Source organism: Xiphophorus couchianus, chromosome 18, assembly GCF_001444195.1.
Source record: "Xiphophorus couchianus chromosome 18, X_couchianus-1.0, whole genome shotgun sequence".
NCBI lineage: Eukaryota > Metazoa > Chordata > Actinopteri > Cyprinodontiformes > Poeciliidae > Xiphophorus > Xiphophorus couchianus.
The window spans coordinates 2,474,560-2,494,124 of NC_040245.1; the positions used below are offsets into that span (position 1 = coordinate 2,474,560).

The 19,565-nt window shown below is 37.6% G+C and overlaps 1 protein-coding gene across 9 annotated transcripts in view; it reads left to right on the plus strand.

The window, feature by feature from the left end:
* The window catches only part of ryr1b (ryanodine receptor 1b (skeletal)), a 125,667-nt gene that overhangs the window by 27,074 nt on the left and 79,028 nt on the right, over positions 1 to 19,565 (plus strand). For 5 of the 9 annotated variants that reach the window (XM_028044530.1, XM_028044532.1, XM_028044535.1 and 2 more), the window contains exons 4-25: positions 4,034 to 4,108; positions 5,342 to 5,420; positions 5,512 to 5,624; positions 5,695 to 5,794; positions 7,468 to 7,564; positions 7,645 to 7,719; positions 8,679 to 8,835; positions 8,928 to 9,092; positions 9,592 to 9,713; positions 9,828 to 10,014; positions 10,836 to 10,971; positions 11,067 to 11,162; positions 11,874 to 11,992; positions 12,097 to 12,230; positions 13,546 to 13,787; positions 15,341 to 15,533; positions 16,304 to 16,520; positions 16,600 to 16,704; positions 17,903 to 18,006; positions 18,092 to 18,175; positions 18,963 to 19,122; positions 19,212 to 19,359. In XM_028044530.1, the coding sequence (XP_027900331.1) occupies positions 4,034 to 4,108; positions 5,342 to 5,420; positions 5,512 to 5,624; positions 5,695 to 5,794; positions 7,468 to 7,564; positions 7,645 to 7,719; positions 8,679 to 8,835; positions 8,928 to 9,092; positions 9,592 to 9,713; positions 9,828 to 10,014; positions 10,836 to 10,971; positions 11,067 to 11,162; positions 11,874 to 11,992; positions 12,097 to 12,230; positions 13,546 to 13,787; positions 15,341 to 15,533; positions 16,304 to 16,520; positions 16,600 to 16,704; positions 17,903 to 18,006; positions 18,092 to 18,175; positions 18,963 to 19,122; positions 19,212 to 19,359 (2,908 nt within the window). Of the gene's footprint in view, positions 1 to 1,414; positions 1,436 to 4,033; positions 4,109 to 5,341; positions 5,421 to 5,511; positions 5,625 to 5,694; positions 5,795 to 7,467; positions 7,565 to 7,644; positions 7,720 to 8,678; positions 8,836 to 8,927; positions 9,093 to 9,591; positions 9,714 to 9,827; positions 10,015 to 10,835; positions 10,972 to 11,066; positions 11,163 to 11,873; positions 11,993 to 12,096; positions 12,231 to 13,545; positions 13,788 to 15,340; positions 15,534 to 16,303; positions 16,521 to 16,599; positions 16,705 to 17,902; positions 18,007 to 18,091; positions 18,176 to 18,962; positions 19,123 to 19,211; positions 19,360 to 19,565 lie in introns of all 9 variants that reach the window. The other 4 variants (XM_028044534.1, XM_028044529.1, XM_028044531.1 and 1 more) reach the window with 1 other exon arrangement.

The following is a 19,565-nucleotide window of genomic DNA, read 5'->3' on the forward strand; positions in this document are numbered from 1 at the left end:
AACTAAGAGGAAAAAAGTATTTGGTAAAAAGTACTGAGTAACTGATAAAATTATTAATAATTTAATATTTAGAAATTACAATATCAGACAAAGCAGAATATAAAGTTGAGTGGAAATTTTTGTATTTTAAGGACCAAAATGACAATAATTCATAGAAGTAACAAAGAATGTCAAAATCAGGCAAAAGAAAATGTTTCCAAATCAGTTTCTTTCAATAAAAAACTTCAGAAACTTTAACAGAAACGGCAGGTGTGTGTCTGTTTCTGGTGAATTTCTGGTTAAAACATGTTTGTTTTTCATTCAGTGGGGAGAAAATCCAGAGATTTTACTCAAATAAGAGCAGAAATACTTCATAATAAAATGACTCAAGTAAAAGCAGAAGGTACAGCATAGTAAAAATACTCTTAATTTTTTTTAAAGAAGTTACTCAAGTAAATGTAATGGAGTAAAGGTAAAAGTAATTTTATTTATATAGCACATTTTCAGCAACAAGGCAATACAAAGAGCTTTACAGGAATTAAAAGGAAATACAAACAAAATAAACTAAAGGAAAGAGCAAAAGAAGAAAAATCTAATAATGTTGATCCAAAGTAAATAAATTATATAATCCTGTTCAGGGTTGGTAGATAAGTATCAGTAAGTATCTTCTGGTCTAATCCCTGTTCTGGTTTGGACGATTAGGAGTCTAAAAAGTTGTTTTTCTGGGTTCCAAGTTCTAATCCCTGTTCTGTGTTGCTAAATAAGTGTAAGTAAGTAAGTATCCCCTGGACTTCTGGGATGCTAGATAAGTATAATTATTCTCTGGACTTTCTAAGTGTTCTCTAAATTTGTAAAAGTAATGAGTTCTCCACAGTTTCTAAGTAATAATAAAAGCTAAATGTTCCTGTTCTGGAAGATTTTTTTCTGGATTCTAAGTTTGTTCTAATTCCTTTTTTTGGTTGCATTAGGCATCTCTGCATCTAAATAGTGAAAACTTTTTCTACCGTTTTTAAAATATAAGCTAAAGAGAGACTAATAAACTAGAGTCTCTGGATTCCAAGTTTGTTTTAATTCCTTTTCTGGGTTAAAAGTAAGTAACTGTAATAGTGATTTTTTTTTTGACATTAGTAGAATTTAGACAATGATTTCTGCATATTTGTAATGAAAACATTATTAGTGAATCTCTAAATATTTTTAAAATTCTTCCATTTGCATCTCAATAATTATCGACCCCCAACTTTCTGTTCCTGTTTTACTTTATTTGGGAATTAATTTAACATGCTGCTTGTTCACTGTAAGACATCTATAAATCCTGATTATTGAGTTTATATATATATATATATATTATTTTTATTATTATTTTGTGCCACTTCTTTTTACCTGCTCTCTGACTGCTCCTTCCCTCCCCTTCCCATTTTTGCTTCCTGCCAAACAGGCAGTCGATTTGGACAAATGGGTATGTCTGTTAACATGTTTTACTTCCTGTGTGTCCCAAATGGCTCGACACTTGTCCTCGTTCCTGTCCTGTTGGTTGAAATAATGTTGTACATACTGATTAATTTATGTTTCCCTGTCATGCACACAGTTGGTGTTTTTTTCCTGTTTAACTGAGTACTTTTACTCTGCTCTAGTGTTCATTGATGCTATGTAAAGTATTGATGTTATCTAATACTTGCAGCCCAGTGTGTCTCAGTGTATCCGCCATTTTCATTTCATGCAGATGTTTCCCCAGCCTCTCAGTTTGCAGCGTTGTTGTTATTTGTTTATAATGCCATCAGGCAGTTTTCCTCTATTTATTCATGAAGTGATTTTAAAGATAGAACCCTAAGTAACCGATTTAGCAGGGGGAAAAAAGTTGATTTGAGGTGAGTCTCACTTTCTTCCTGAAGCCGGAGTTTCATGAAGAACAGGAGTATTTAAAGCGACAGAGACCTAATTTTAAGGATTCAAGGATATATTTTTTTATTATTGTCAGACCAGTTCACATTTGCATATTTGTGATACAAAATTTGGACTTCAAGAAGCCAAATAAGTAATAAATAAATGATAGAAAGTATATTGCACATTGCGACGCTGGAGGGGTAAAAGGCGATTCTTTTACATGCCATCAATAGCTGCGCTGCCGCAGTAAAACAATTATATGAACTAAATCAAACCTGGAGATGTAGGTATTATTAGTTTAGTGCAGTGCGCCACAGCAAAGAGAAAAATAACGTATCTTTGAAGAATAACTCAAAACCACTTGTATTCTTCTTCTTTCTCGCTCTCTTTGTGTCGGCTATGCTTCACACAGAGCCATTGCCATAGCAACTGATTGACAACACCACCAAATGTATTAGGATTCAATGCTAAAAAACACTCAAACATTTCCCACACAAACAACAGAATATTCAGATTTAAATATGAATATCTAAATAAATATTTAGATTTTTAGGCTTGATGTTTATTTATAAGGTTAGCTACTGCTGCTATTAGCTAAGCTAACATAGCGGTGGTTGATTAGCTAATTGAAACACCTGTACTGATGATCTGTCAGAGTTGGTCGATAGTTTGACTTTTTTTTCTAACTAAATCAAACACACCAAATTCTGCAGCATATCTACTAGTTACGATTGTCATAGTCAAGCTAGCATAACTGACCTGCTTTCCTCTCCCTCGCTGTTTTTTCCTGACCTTTTCTAGTTGTCAATTAGTGGAAAAGCACTACATGTCTTTTTCTTTTATATATCAGGTGTACATTTAAGAATTTAAAGTGTTATGTTAAAAACTTAACAGCTAAAAACAATGTTAGTCATAATCGGCGAGCAGCTTTTTGCCCTCCAGCAGGAAGCAGGAGGGCGACGTTACACTGCAATGTGTCTATATGTATGTGTAAATTAAATTAAAAAGGCATTAAATTACCAAATAAAATTTCTTTTAAGTCATATTCGATACATACAGCTTATATTAACATAGTTACTTGATTTTGTGTTGAATGGCACTATGTGCCTGGAAAACACATAATACTGTGCCTTTAATTATCTGTAGTTGCATGTTGCATAATTATCTCACACAGCAGAAGGAGTTCATTCTCACAAATTAAAAAAAGACTGGCTAGAGGATTTTATCTGAGACATTGTGTGAGTGTTTATTGACAGGCAGGTCAGGCTTCACAGCAGCATGAAGTTGTTCCTGATGACGGGCAGGAGGATTGGAATAGCCTGGCCTGCCCACCGCGTCCCACCTGCCTCCGTCTGAAAAGGAAGAGGAAACTGGACACCCACGGCGCTCTGGACGCGCCCCCTGTTAACACACAAGCACTCAGGATATCACCCACAACGCCACCACCTGTCCCAACAAAACCAGGGCTAATGCTAACTGGGGTTAATGGTATCATGCTACCACTTTACATACCTGCCCCCATTTTATCCCGTCGGATTATAGCTGTCCACAGGTTTCCTGTCCTCCTGTTGGCTAAACTAAATCGTTATTTGACTTTATCCATTCACAACTGCCACATTAATTGTTTTTTTGTGTGGTTCTGTTTGTGATGGATGTTGAGAATAAACAGTGTGTGAAATATGGGTTTGATGTACAGTAAGTTTGTGGTGACTGATTTTAACGGTTTTATTTTGAACCTCATCTTTCACATCTTGATATCCTCTCTGGAAAAAAAACTGAGGATAACTCTTTGTTATTGTTCTGTCTTATGTTTGCATGCTTTGAAATTCCACTCATGTTTTCTCAAGTTTTGTTTTAAAGCAGTAATTCTGGTGGAAAATGCCAAATCTTTCTCTGTTCCCAAAAGGATTTACCTCGTTATATTTTACATTATTTTTTCTATTAGTGTGATGGTGAAGACCAACAGTAAAAACCTCAATTTGGTTTGTTCATCATGCATAAAATCAACCTTCTTCCATGACTATCTCAGTTCCTGGAACGTAAATCCAGTAGAAAACCTGAAGAGAAGATAGAACCAGGAAGAGTCAAGACTCTCGATAATCAGCCGGATTTTTAACCTGAATGTGTTTTAAAAATAAACCAATGTTTTCTTTTCTGTCTTTTTCCTACTCAGTCGTCGCAGGGGGGAGGCCATCGCACTTTACTGTACGGTCACGCCATTCTTCTAAGACACCATCACTCAGGCATGGTGAGGCTTTAATCTTATTCTTATGGATGAGTGATGCTGATTAGCTACATACTTGTTTTGGTACGAATACAGTTGAAATTGTTTATGAACACAACAAGTGCTGGTTGACGTATTTGCCTCTTGTGCTAAGGATAATATTAGATGTGTTTTGATGCCACCTAGTGGTCGTAGGGTGAACTACATGTGTACAGACGTAGAACTTTGCTAATAATCCCAGCTAATTAACTGGGATTATTAAAAATAATATTTAGGCTGACTAACGTCTTCTACAACTGATTTAGCAGAAAACACAACCTGTGACAAAAATTCTGAAAAGTTTCAAGTTTGAAGCTTTTTAGTGACACGAGACAAATAAGGAATGGCAACAAGTAATACTAGTGTTAATAAACAATATGTACATTTTAGGAATAATGTACTTGCATGTATTTTGATTATAATATATTAGATATTACATAAGTATTTCATAAATACAAACCCTAATAGAATATTTTTTATATCGTGAAATGGAGATAAAAAGCTTGTAGGACAGTAAATTAAAAAGTAAATGTGTTAGTATTTTTACTATATTTGAAACACTGGGTTGAAAACAAATTATTGAAAAGTTGTTAAAATTCAGATTCTAATATTGATTTCTTTTAGCAAAAAAATGGGCTAGGAACAGGAAAGGAAGTTTGTATTTAAAGCAGAATAATACTGGAAACAGGAAGACTATTTATGCTATGAATTAATGAATGGGAAAGAGGTTATGATTATATAAGTTAAAGTTCATCATACTCCTTTTCAGACTCACAGTCACCGAATAAGTGGTGTATTTACATGTATTTGAGTATGTAAATTTGATTGTAAGGTATTTACACTTAGAAACATGAAAGTCTTTATTATTAATATTATGTTTTGTTGGTGAAATGTCTGTCTGAATAAATTATAATCAAATCAAAAATAATGACAATGGTTGGTCAAAAACATTTTGACTCAGTTTCAACTTTTATTTAAGCATCAGTAACATTCATAAAATAATAAACAGACTGAGATTGAAAAGTTTTATTCCTTAGGTGCCTAGAGCATCTAATTAGCATCATACCTAAATTCACACTAATCACAGTGTTGTAATTAATAATCTCACAGTTGATTGACAGCAAAAACACAACACATTTTTTGTACAGTAGGATATAAAATCAGGGATTAATAGTGTAAGTTTCTGTCAGATCCGGTCTAACTAATGTTTTTTTTCAGTATCTGAGCTGTTTGACTACGTCTCGCTCCCTCACTGACAAGCTGGCCTTCGATGTGGGCTTGCAAGAAGATTCCATTGGTAACACATTACTATAAATGGCGTTTTTCTAGATATTTTATGACAAAACGTTCCCACATCAATCACCTGTTGGACCGTGCTCTTTCTGCAGGTGAGGCGTGTTGGTGGACAATTCATCCAGCCTCCAAACAGAGGTCAGAAGGTGAAAAGGTCAGGGTGGGTGATGACCTCATTCTTGTCAGCGTGTCGTCTGAGAGATACCTGGTGAGGCTCGTTGAGATTTTTAGTCTCCGTCTTTTGCGTCACCAAACTGATTCTCCTTCTGTGTCCTCAGCATCTGTCCTACGCCAGCGGAGATCTGATGGTCGACGCCTCCTTCATGCAAACTCTGTGGAACATGAACCCCATTAGCTCGGGATGTGAATTAGCCGAGGGTAAAAACCGTCACTCAGATTTTTCCAACACGTCTGGCAGAATGAGATGTAGCATGAAAAACCGATATGTAAACCAAATCAGGGTTTCTCCCAGAAAACTTGCTAAACCCGATGATAGAGCTCAGCAAATCATCATGCAGTCTTCTGTGTTTTTGAGTTAAAAAATGATTAAACTTCACAATAATTGTCTGTTTTGTGATGGACAACAGTATAACATAAATTCCCAATAAGATTCAATTATGGTTGAAATGCTTAAAAGTTCTCTTACAGAAAATACATAAATATTAGTGAAGTAAACAGATTTACTTTGAGTTAATGTTACGTTTGCATTATGTGTTGTAGGTTTTTATTAAGTTTTAACCAAGACAAACTTAAAAAAAATACAGTTGGAATAAATATAATTTTTTTGCAATCCAATTGTTTCATCCTAATTAAAGTTTTTTGTCCTTGATCTGTGATTTGTCACGTCATTCACAGAAGTTGTTGGCATGTAAACCGGTAAAGACAAGCTGTGATTATGGAGCTCAGGTGAATAAAAATATGTTCACATATGTTGCCATTGTGCTTCCAACCCTTTCACCAAACCCGTCTTTGCTATCTTTTACTGGTGTATAATAAATAAGCAAATAACTCTTAGGCTGATGGGGCCACAAATAAAGCCTGGTGGCCCGCCAGGCTTATAATGCACTAGGGGAAACCCTGCTAATAATATGTCTTTACTGTATATCTTAGGGCGCATTCACACCAGCCATGTTTAGTCCAATTTAATCAAATTCCAGTTCACTAGCAGAAAATCCATTAAATGCGCAGTCAAGCTCTAATGCAGACAAAAATAGTGAACTCTAAAACCTAGATCTAAGTTCAGTTGAAGTGAACTGTGGTTCAAATCCATATGTGAATGCCAAACCGGGACCGGAGACCGGTATAAAAGCAGGAAGTGGATTATAGAGCAGGGCATTCTGGGTAAATACAACCAAACCAAACAAGTGTCTATTGCTAGAGGGAGAAATGGGTCTTAGATTTTTACCAAAAACAAAAGTGAAGTCCTACAACTGCTAAAATTTGAGGCTAGTCCATTTTTGTTTACATTTTGTGAAGAAGGAAGTTGTGTTAAATGTCTTCTTCAGAGGTTTTTATGTCAGTGGTTCTTGGTGCAGCACCCCCGCAGGCGAGGATGGGAACAGGTTTTTGAAATAGTTTGGTTTGTTTGACGCAGTGCAGTGAGAAAGCAAACTGCAGCAGTTTAAAACTTAACAAATGTTTGTTTGAAACTTAAACATTTGGTCCCAAATCAACCCAAGTCTACCAGACTATGAGGTTTGAAAACACCTTTTGATACGTTATATGAGAAATAACTCCAAATTTGGAGTTATGTTCTTCAGAAAAGTCCATGAATATGTGGGCTACACTGCTATATTCAGCAATGTGTAAGAGCACATTTATACTGATTTTTAAAGATCACTGTACCTTAAATCAATAAATATAAAACTAAAAAAATAATCTTTAATAAACATTGTTAAAGGGAACACCATGGATTTATGAATTGAACAACAAATTTATTAGTTAGGCTCATATTCTGAGTCATACTCATAGTCAGCTGATTCTTTAGGCTCTTTCAGAACAACAGATTCAAAGCTAACAGGCTAATTTTGGGTGTTTGTTGGTTCTTCCAGGATATCTGACGGGGGGTCACGTCCTCAGGCTGTTCCACGGCCACATGGACGAGTGTCTGGCCATCCCTACGCCAGAGGAAGGAGAGGAGAAACGCAGGTGAGCAGAAATGAAACCTGGAGGTGTTGTAAAGTGCGACGCTCCCGGCGTGTAACGTTTCTGCGGTCGCTCTGCTGCAGGACGGCTCACTACGAAGGCGGTGCAGTGTGCAGTCAGGCTCGGTCCCTGTGGAGGCTGGAGCCGCTCAGAATCAGGTGACGTCATGAGAATCGCATCTCTGCAATGATTGGTTGCTTAAGTTTACGTGAAACGTGGAGACGGTGTGACCTGGTGATGCATCCTGCTTATATGTGACAAGGGTACATTAGTGGTGGGCAAAAAAATTTATATCACAATATATTTTATTTAAATACCTTTATAACAATATCACAAACAATTTTCTTGGGATTTTCTTTTTGGGGGGGATTTGGCTAAATAAATGTGTGACTTCAAAACAACTTTTTTAACTTTATGAACAGACACTAGAATAAAAAATATATCATTTATACTGATTTTACAAATCAGTATAAATGATATATTTTGTATAAATATATCCAAAATACATATATGTTGAATATATATTATGTATGTATTTTGTATGTATATTAGATAGTTGTTGGCCAAAATTTGTTTGCATTTATATTTATGTTATATATAAATATTTATATTTATACAAACATATACAAAATCACACAATATATTCTGTCAATATTAATTCCTTAATATATTGAAAAAGTTCAAATTCTATTGGTAGATTATTTAATGGAAAAATGTTTGTTATAAGTGAATTGATTTATTTTTAACTAGAACTTATTCATTAACATTGAAGAATTATTCAATTAAAACAAGGTCCTATTTCGTGCTGAAATTTTACTAGTAAGTTCTTCTTTCTTATTTTAAGTGAACTAAGATATTTTCACTAGAAACTAAACCAAAAATACTTGGTATTTCTGTTTGTATCGATTTCATCACAGTAGAAGACACTTAAAAAAATGTTTTTAACCTTGTTAAAGATCATCTTGGGATTATAATTTTGACATTACTGCACCGTTGTACTATCTTTTAAATTATTTTTCAAGCACCAACGTCAGCGCTTCCTGAATTTATTCGATCAGGCCTTTCAGCGTGTTGTTGTTGACATTGTTAAGTTCTAGTTTCTGTTTGCTGTCTGCAGTTGGAGCGGCAGCCACATGAAATGGGGCGTGTCCTTCCGTATTCGTCACATCACCACGGGTCGGTACCTCTGTCTGGATGACGACAAGGTCCTGATGGTGGTGGACCCGGAGAAGTCAAACACCAAAATGTCTGCATTCTGCTTTCGTATCTCAAAGGTCGGGTTTAGTTGGGGGTTTTTTTGGACGTCTTTCACACCCCGTCGTTTTCTCTCCGGCCACTCTGATTGTTAGTTTCTGTCCCTGAGCAGGAGAAGGTGGACGTGTCTCAGAAACGGGACGTTGAGGGAATGGGAATTCCTGAGATAAAGTACGGCGAGTCCATGTGTTTCGTTCAGCACGTGTCCACAGGACTGTGGCTGACCTACGCCGCCCTGGACGCTAAGGCCGCTCGGCTAGGAACCATGAAGAGAAGGGTGAGAATTAGTCCAGCATGTCTGACCAGCAACGTTTTGATGGCTGGCTCAAAATTTTAAAATGTTTAAGAATAGAGGGGCGTTATGGCACTATATTTAGATTCTGCAAATCTGATTGTAACACGTTTTCCAAACTGTGAACTGAATTACAGATAAAAACATGTATACACTGTCAAATGCGTGTTTTTTCCAGTAGCACATAAAGCGGTTAGACCAACGGAACAAATTTGCTGGAATTCCATTTGTGTTGCTAGGTAACCGGCGTTGGGCTGGCCGGGGTTGCTAGGTAACGGGGAAGTGCCTCATGGTTATGACTCAGTAATCAGAAGGTTTGGCAACAGTTTGTTTACTTATTAACTTATTCCCATAAAATGTCTGGGTGGTTTTGTTTCATGTATTTGGACTGTTTCTAGAAGCAGTTGGGACCCAAATGGACGTTCAAAACAAAGTGAAGCGTAGAATTTTAGCTGCTAAATTATTGTGTTGTCTGTGATTTCAGGTCATTCTACATCAGGAAGGCCACATGGATGACGCTCTAACTGTGTCCCGCTCCCAAACCGAGGAGTCTCAGGCTGCTCGGATGATTTACAGCACCACAGGACTCTTCAGGCAGTTCATCAAGTACGTTCACAAGTCCTACAACTCAAATATGTGGAATAAAAATTTATTCCTGTAGTTGGAAGGATACGGGACTTTAGTTTGGGTAAAATGTGACTTTTATTTGCTGTCCTCCAGGGGATTGGACTCTCTGAGTGGGAAGAACAAGTCTCCAGGGTCGGTGTCGCTTCCCCTGGAGGGAGTCATCCTCTCCCTCCAGGATCTCATCTTCTACTTCCGGCCACCGGAGGAGGAACTGGAGCACGAGGAGAAGCAGACCAAGCTGCGCTCGCTACGCAACCGGCAAAACCTCTTCCAAGAGGAGGTAGGAGCCGAACCGCATTTAAAGGGCAACTAACCCCAGTGTGAAAGCAAAGCCCCACCCCCTGGCAAATATAGAAAGATTACTACAAAGTGGGCAGAGCCAAGAGACACTGAGGGGCGTGGCCAACAGGTCAGTTAGGTTGGGGCTACGGACTGTACGAAACATGTTCATTAAATTTTTTCATTCTTACACTGCCAAATCACAAAATCTTATCAAGTATTTCTGATAAAGCTTCTAGTGAAAATAACTTAGTACATTTGAAATAAGATAAAGATGACAGAAAAGTAACTTTTCAGCCAGCTTTCTAGAGTTCTGCTTTGGTTGCTAGGTAACGAGAATGGGCTCAAGTGGGGTTGCTAGGTAACGGGGCAGTGCTTCATGGTTGCAACTTATTAATAAAGAGATTTTTGAAACAGCTCATTTTCGAAATACCAAACACATTAACTTATTGCCAGAAAACGACCTGGTGTTTTATTTACATTTTTTAAGTACTTCAGCTGTTTTTAGAAGCAGTGGTGACCCAAATAGAAGTACAAAAATGTGAAAAAAGTGGATTTTTCATAATAGGCCCCCATTAAATCCACTTTGTCACCATATTTGTCAACTTTTCAGACCATTGCAGTTCCATTCTTTCAAAAAACCTACTAGTGTGCCGCTGTGAACAGTAGGAAAATTCGACAGAAGGAAGGCACCGCAGGGACGCATTTAGGCAAAATATTGCAGAACTAAACAAATTTAAATTTTCAGACTCTTCTGAATTATCTCAATATTTTCTTTTCTAAACATCCCCAACAAAAACATCACTTTTTTTCTTACTCTAGGGAATGATCACCATAGTGTTAGAGTGCATCGACCGGCTGAATGTCTACAACACCGCTGCTCACTTTTCTGAATTTGCCGGCGAAGAGGCGGCCGAGTCCTGGAAGGAGATCGTCAACCTCCTTTATGAACTGCTGGGTGAAGAAAGAAACCTCAAACTCTGGAAATTCACACAGAGTAATACCTCTGTTAGACAAATGATCAGTATTACTCTTTGTTTTTCCACCTCACAGCTTCTCTTATCAGAGGGAATCGTTCGAATTGTGCGTTGTTCTGTGACAATCTGGACTGGCTGGTCAGCAAACTGGATCGTCTGGAGGCTTCCTCCGGTAAGCTACTGGAAAGATTCATTAATGTTTGTTAGTGGTAGGAATTTAAAAATATTTAATCAAGTTAACTGCAGGGCCTGTATTCAATAAATCTCAATTAATTGCAAAAAATAAGCAACATTTTTAATTCAAAAACCTTTTTTGCTGCTAAATTACTGAATAAATAGACATATGAGCTCAAAAACAACTTATTTAATGTTTTTAATTATTTAAATATTATTCAGCTTTCCAGTGTTTCAAGAACTTCTTCAGAAATGCCAATTGTGGATGCTAACATTAGCATTAGGGACATCTGTGTTAGCTAAAGCAACTTTAGCATTGAGATGCTATTTTAGGCTTGACAGGCTAACTCCATTTAGCACAACTTTAACACAACAATAGTATTTTCCAGCGTCCCATCAGATTGTTTTTACAAGCAAAAATTTACCCCCAGTGAGCCAAGAGAAGCAGTTTTGTCATCTATTACTGATGTTTGCGGATGTTGTGCGTCAGATTTACGGTTGTACCAGAAACCTGCAAATAAGGTTCCAGCCAGAACTTCCTATGTCCAAGATTAATTAAAATGAATATAATAAATGATCAAAATTAATGTGTTAAACTACATTTAGTTTTCTTCCTGATATTTTCTTTGTACATTTTCTGGCTTCTTTTGTATAGTTTTTTTGGAAGATCCTCACAGGAATGTTAAAATCCTCCATTGTTTGCATTCAGGAATCCTGGAGGTGCTGTACTGCGTCCTGATTGAAAGTCCAGAAGTTCTGAACATCATCCAGGAGAACCACATTAAGTCCATCATTTCTCTGCTTGACAAGCATGGAAGGAACCACAAGGTCCGCATTTGGCCTGTGGAATATAATCATGCTTTAAATTCTGTTTTTGATCTTAAAAACTTGGGAGGTGGCTCTAACGTGTTCTAACCTATTTGTTCCTTTAGGTTCTGGATGTCCTGCGCTCTCTGTGTGTGTGTAACGGTGTTGCTGTGAGGTCCAACCAGAACCTCATCACAGAAAACCTGCTGCCAGGTCGAGACCTCCTGCTGCAAACTAACATTGTCAACTACGCCACCAGGTCTGAAAATGGCGTCTTATGCTAATGCTAATTTATTTTGTCATTTATTTTTTATTAAGCCTCTGAAGCACTCAGAAATGTGATCACATTGTGTCTTTCCCACAGCTGATGGTAGTAAAGAGGCTCAAATCCTTTTAAAAACATGTTTTTGTGCTAATTTGCTTCAGATAGTGGCTGGAACAGTTACCTAAAAGGCTAGCAGCGCTAACCCTAAAGCACTAATCATTAGTGCCGCGAATGCTAACATGCAGCGCTACACCAACATAGTATTTAGCAGGAGCTAATGCTAAAGAGCTCACTTCAATTCAAACTTCAAAGACTACAACTCTACAGCACCATTTTAATTTTGACATTATAACTTTCTCGTTCTATAACGCCCTTAGGTATTGTATTGATGTTTATATCTTGTTCTCTACTAACCATGTTTTATTTTGTTCCTGTATGTTTCTTGTTTGAAATAAAGTTATTGGGGGTAAAAAGAGAACATGAGAACAAGAAATGTTAACATAAAATAAGAGCATGAATATAAACATTTGACTTCCTGAAGGATTTTTAATAACATAATAACCAAAACTTTAACGCTGATTTTTAACTTTATTGATCTGGAACTTTACTAAAGACCCAAGTAAATTAGCGGTCAAGAATTGATGCGTAAAAATTTATTTAATAGAAGCTAAATGTGGTGAATGTTTTCAAAGCTAGGCAATAGCTAAACTAAAAATTAGTGCATTAGAATTTACCTGGAAAAATTTATTTATGGCATGCTATGTGTGTGAAATATTTTCAAAACTAGCAAAAGTGCTAAGCTAATAATTAGCTTAACTATTAGCACATTAGAATTTGCCTGGACAAATGAAGGTTAAGCTAGTTCTCTAAACCTTTTCAAAGTTAGCAAAAACGTTAAGCTAAAATTAAGCTTTGATATTAACACATTGAAATTTACTCAGAAAAATACATTTAGGAGAATCTAAGTGTGTTAAACATTTTTAAAATTAGCAAAAGTGCTAAGTTAAAAATTAACATAGGTATTAGCACATTAAAATTTGCCTGGAAAAATGTAGGTGAAGCTAGTTCGCTAACTGTTTTCAAAGTTAGGAAAATCGCTAAACAAAAAAATTAGATCGGCCATTATCGCATCAGAGGACGTTTGCCCACCACTGGTTTTGATATGTGTTGACAGGATTCACCTGTTGAGTTAGCTGTGATTTTAGGCTTAAATCAAATTAAAAATGTGTCTGGAAAAGCTCCGGAAAATATCAGCTAAAATTCAAAGAGATGCTAGCTTAAGTAACTGTGAATGTTGCTTCTGTCTCAGCGTGAGGCCAAACATCTTCCTGGGTACCTGTGAGGGCTCCACGCAGTACAAGAAGTGGTACTATGAGATGATTGTGGACTACGTGGAGTCGTTTGTGACGGCGCAGGCCACACACCTGCGCGTGGGCTGGGCCATGACCGAGGGCTACAGCCCCTACCCTGGAGGAGGCGAAGCCTGGGGGGGAAACGGTGTCGGAGACGACCTCTACTCCTACGGCTACGATGGGCTGCATTTATGGTCAGGTAGGGTGTTTATTTATTTGTTTTACCTGTTTTGTTTATTACAATGTCAGGGATTTACTCAGACGGAATGAATTCAAAAGGATTCTTAATTTATGAAAATAAAGTCACAAGATGTTTTAGAAAAATTATGAATTTTGCCCAAAACAGATTTCAACTCATGTATAGAGCCTGTTGCAATAAGCAATAAATCAATTAATCGCATGATAAATTAAAATGAGCCCAATAATTTTAATTTACATGATTATTTTTCTTTTTCTACAAAAAACTGGACGAACAAAGCCTTCAGTCTGGTGGTTTGGTCTCAACTAGCAAGTTTTTTGGGCAATTTTGGGCAATTTTGTTTACAGACCCTTCATAATTCATTTTATTTGTTTCATTTGTTTATTCTGGATATTTAAAATCTTTTTCAGTTCCATTAAACGTTCATTAGAATTTAAAGTTTATTGATATTTGAGAATTTTGTCTCAAAACAATAATATTATCATTTATCACAACAACTTCTGGGACAATTTATCTGGCCTATAAATGACAAATAACAAATTAATATTCAAAAACTTAAATGACAAGCAAATACTGGTCATAATAACAATAATAATAAGTAATTTTTAAATAAATCACGTACTATCTGAACAGAACTAACTGGCCTAAGCAAATGAAAAACTAAACAAATAGCAAACTGATTTACAAACAAATTATCAATCATTTTAATATTTAAAAATTACATCATCAGACAGACCAAAATATAAAGTTAAGTGGAAATTTTGGTATTTTAAGAATCAAAATGACAATAATTCACATAAGTAACAAAAAATAGCAAAATTAGGCAAAATAAATATTTTCTAATTCAGTTTCTTTCGATATAAAACTTCTAAAACTTTAACAAAAATTGCAGGTGAGTGTCAGTTTCTGGTGAACTTTTGGTTAAAACATGTTTGTTTTTCCATTCATTAAAATTTCTGGGTAGAAGATCCAGAAATTTTACTCAAGAGTAGCAATACTTGATAATAAAATTACTCAAGGGCGTGCCGTGATGGCGGAGGGGTTAGCGCGACCCACATTCAGAGGAAACGTGGCCTCGACGCGGCCGTCGCGGGTTCGACTCCCGGACCCGACGACGTTTACCGCATGTCTTCCCCCCTCTCCTTCCGACTTTCCTGTCAGCCTACTTTGAAAAAAGAGACACTAGAGCCCACAAAAAGACCGCTTGCGAGGCGATAAAAAACAAATAGAAAAAAAAAATAATAATAAAAAAATTACTCAAAGTACATTGTGGTAAAATTACTCCTAAAAATACTTCTTTTTTTTTTCAAAAAAGTTACTCAATGTAATTCAGTAAGTGTAACTGGTTACTACCCGACTCTGAAAATAACATTATTTAACGTTAAGAGTTACGGGAATAAAAACAATTAAAAACTGTCCAGTTATTAACATAAAAACTCATTTTAAGAATGACAAAAACAGAAACATCACCATTGATCACTATCTCAGGTGTGACTTACTCATAAACGCCGGTGCTGCTGCAGGTGTCGTTGACCCTTTGCTGTGTCGTCCAGGTACGGTGGCCCGCCAGGTGGCGTCGCCCAGCGCTCACACTCTTGCGGCGGATGACGTCGTCAGCTGCTGCCTGGACCTGAGCGTGCCCAGTATCTCGTTCCGCATCAACGGCCATCCGGTCCAGGGCATGTTCGAGAACTTCAACGTGGACGGTCTCTTCTTCCCGGTCATCAGCTTCTCCGCTGGAGTCAAGTCAGTTCAGATCATCAATGATTTATGATCCTCTGATGTTTGTTTGAGTTAAATTACATGTCTTTTCTCTAACTAATTCACTGTTTAATGGGGAAATCTTGAGTCAATGCAGTGAAAATGTTTCATTTAATCCAATTTTTCTCCTTCACTGGAATTTACATAGAAAACTGCAGAGGTTCTTTACATTTTCTGTCATTAACTGACATGTTTTTCGAGTTAAAAAGTGTTTAAAGTTGACAGGAAATTTGAAAATATAACTTGATAATTATGTTTTATTCGAAGACTGGAAGATTAATACCTAAACAAAAGCAGAAACTACAAAGAAACTAAAATAAATAAACAATGCTTAGCCTGGTAGCCTGCCAGGCTTTTAATACACCGAGGAAAACCCTGAAACTTCATTGTATTTCACTGGACTTTTATGCGATACAGAGTGGTGTCCAAAGTGCGGTTCGGGGGCCATGTGTGGCCTTTCTGGGTGATTTTATGTGGCCCGCATTCACAATACAAAAATGGAGCAAATTTGATTTTCCAACTTGAGGTTGGAGATTGATGCAGAAAAATAAAAATTTTCAGAAAAGATACTGATAAATTCACATCAACATTTGTTAGTAATGTTTTACACTTTTACTTTAAGGTCACAGTAATTAGAAATGTTAGTTTTGAATCATTGCTGGTAGTTTTTTGTCCCTTTTAAACAAGCTAGAAGAGTCTTTATTAATGTCTCAGTTTAAAAAAGACGAGGCCTTCTTCTGTTTGTGTGACCTCAGAGTTCGGTTCCTCCTCGGCGGTCGACATGGGGACTTTAAGTTCATGCCGCCGCCAGGCTACGCGCCGTGTTACGAGGCCCTGCTGCCCAGAGAGAGGATGCGCATCGAACCCATCAAGGAGTACAAGCACGACTTTGACGGTGTGCGCAACCTTCTGGGTCCCACGCTGTCCCTCACCCACACCTCATTCACCCCCTGCCCAGTGGACACGGTGCAGGTACCACTGTTTGGCCAGGACACAGCATCATTTACCAGTTTTCTGTTGCCTGATTGCTAGTTTCATATTTCCTGCTTAGATTGTGTTGCCACCACATCTGGAGCGTATCAGAGAGAAGCTGGCAGAGAACATCCACGAACTTTGGGCGGTGACTCGCATTGAGCAGGGCTGGACCTACGGCAGCGTAAGTACAATCTCAGCCACTGTAAGAGTGTTCTCACACCTGATAGTCCGGTAGATTCGGTCCAATATGGACCGAAGTTGTAACATTTGTTACATTTTCGGCTGGTGTAGTCCTCTTTCTCTCTGCAATGTGTCAAACGATTCAAACTAACTGAAAAACCTGTTCCCCTCCTCGCCTGTGGGGGCGCTGCATCAAAAAGACACTGAGCACAACTTTCTTTTTCATAAAATGTAAACAAAATTAACTTGTGTCAGATTTTATTGGTTGAAGGATTTCTCTTTTGTCTTCAGTAAAAGACCACGACACATTTCTCCCACTAGCGCTAAACTAGCGCGTTTGTTTTTGTTGTATTTATCCAGAGTGCTCTGAGCTGTAGTCTGCTTGCTGCTATTGGAGCGTTCTCCATTTAAGATGTATCTAAGGATGTTTTCACTTCTGATAGTCCAGAAGTGAGGGAATACAAAGTTGCAACATTTGTTACATTTGTAGCTGCTGCAGTTATCTTTCTCATCGCATTGAGTCAAACAAACCAAACTCTTTGAAAAACCTGTTTCCCTCCTCGCCTGTGGGGGCGCTGTACCAAGAACCACTGAAGGAAACAAGACAGAAAACTCTGAAGAAGACACTCAGCACAAAATGTAAAGACAAATTTAGTTGCATCAGATTTTAGCATTTGTAGGATTTCTCTTTTGTCTTTGGTAAAATACTATGAGGCATTTCTCCAGCTAGTGCTAGACTAGCTTGTTTGTTTTGGTTGTATTTACCCAGAATGTAGTTCACTTCCTGGTTTTGGAGCAGACTGCGGTCTGCTTGGTGTTCATATGCATTCGAACCAAACTAGAGTTCACTTCAACCGAACTGAGGCCGAGGTTTGTAGCTGGACCAGAGTTTGCTTTTTGTTCTGAATCAGTTTGATTAGCATCCACACCTCCCCAAGCGAACTGGACTTTCTAGACAAACCAACTACAGTTTGATTAAAGTGGACTAAACACTCACCTTTAAGTATTTAAATAATTCCTGAAACACTGACATGTACATCCAGTTAATAACATGTCAGGTTATATTTTGTTTATCTGGCTTAATATGAAACCACTATAAAAGCCCTGATTTGTGAGTCAAGATTCATATAAAACGATCCATGAATTCTTTCCAACTGTAGTTTTCTACCTTTGTGCCATAATTTTGTGTTTCTCCACAGTTCAGGGATGACAACAAGAAACTCCATCCTTGTTTGGTGGATTTCCAAAGTCTTCCCGAACCAGAGAAGAACTACAACCTGCAGATGTCAGGGGAGACTCTCAAGTGAGTTTGACGTTTGCTGATCAGGTTGTGTCCAAGTCAGGAATTATGTACCCCATAATTCCTCTGAATTCATGTTTTCCCACAGGACTCTACTGGCCTTGGGTTGCCATGTTGGCATGGGGGATGAGAAAGCAGAAGAAAACCTCAAGAAGATCAAGCTTCCCAAGACGTACAGAATCAAATCCATATCTCTGTTAGCAGTGGTGGGCACAATCCTGCTAATCCTTTAACGCGCTAATAACTTAGCTAGTTTTTTGTTTAGCATTTTTGCTAACTTTGAAAATACTTAGCACACTTAGCTTCCTCTAAATTATGTTTTCAGGGTTAATTCAAAAGTACTGTTTTGTAAACTTCCCAACCAAAGCCCTATCATGGTCACTTAGCCAAAGTTAGCAGCAGAGTTAGCAATACTCAACAACTTTAAAACTGAAAGCATGAGTGAAAGGTCTGTTCCAAAGAAAGTAACAGATTTGACCCTGTGTAGAGCCGTGTCCGATGTTATACCACATGTTGTGCCATTGACAGATGGTTGATATCAACACAGTTGAATTTAGCATTTTAATCAATCAATCAAGTATATCTGTATAGCGCATTTCAGTAATGAGGCAGTTTATAGCGCTTTATGTCATAAAAACACAGAAAGAAAACAAGATACAGTCAGTAATTAAGAAACCAGTAACAAAGATTAAATTTTTTCCATTTATTATAGTTAAAAAGCAACTGTAAACATGTGGGGCTTTAGCCTCAATTTAAAGGAGCTCAGCTTTAGCATTAGCAACTGCTTAATACTATGTTGGTATAACGCTTTAGTCTTAGCAGAACTAATGCTTATAATTAGTGCTTTAGGGTTAGCGGAGCTAGCATTTTAGCTAGTGGTGCCCTCCACTGTCTGTTTGCGTATAAACTGTTGGATAATCTGTTCTGTTGGCCTGAACATGAGTTTCTCTGTCCATTAGCTACGTGATGACCAACGGCTACAAACCCGCACCTCTCGACCTCAACCACGTCAAACTCACACCGAACCAGAATCAGCTTGTGGAGAAGTTGGCAGAAAATGGCCATAATGTTTGGGCGAGGGACCGGGTACGCCAAGGATGGACCTACAGCATCGTGCAGGTGAAACTGTTTCCAATCTTTTAGCTCCAATGTTCAAACACTCCAAGACCAAGAGTTTCACAATGAAATTCCTACACTACAACCTGTAGGATATCGTGAATAAGCGAAACCCTCGTTTGGTACCATACAACCTGCTGGACGAGAGAACTAAGAAAACCAACCGAGACAGCGTTAATAACGCTGTCCGCACACTCATTGGCTACGGCTACAACATTGAGCCTCCAGATCAAGAAAGCAGTAAGTTGGTTCATCTTGTTATTGACCCTTTGCACGTGACGTCACGCTCTTCAAAACGCCGCCCACTCTGCCATGACAGACGTCAAAACAACCAGTGCGTTCTTTTGAATAAAACCAGTCTAAAAACAGACATTTGTAACCTAATATCACTTCTATTTAGTTTATTTCACTTTAAAAATAGCCATAGGGTGCTGCGCGGTTGGCTG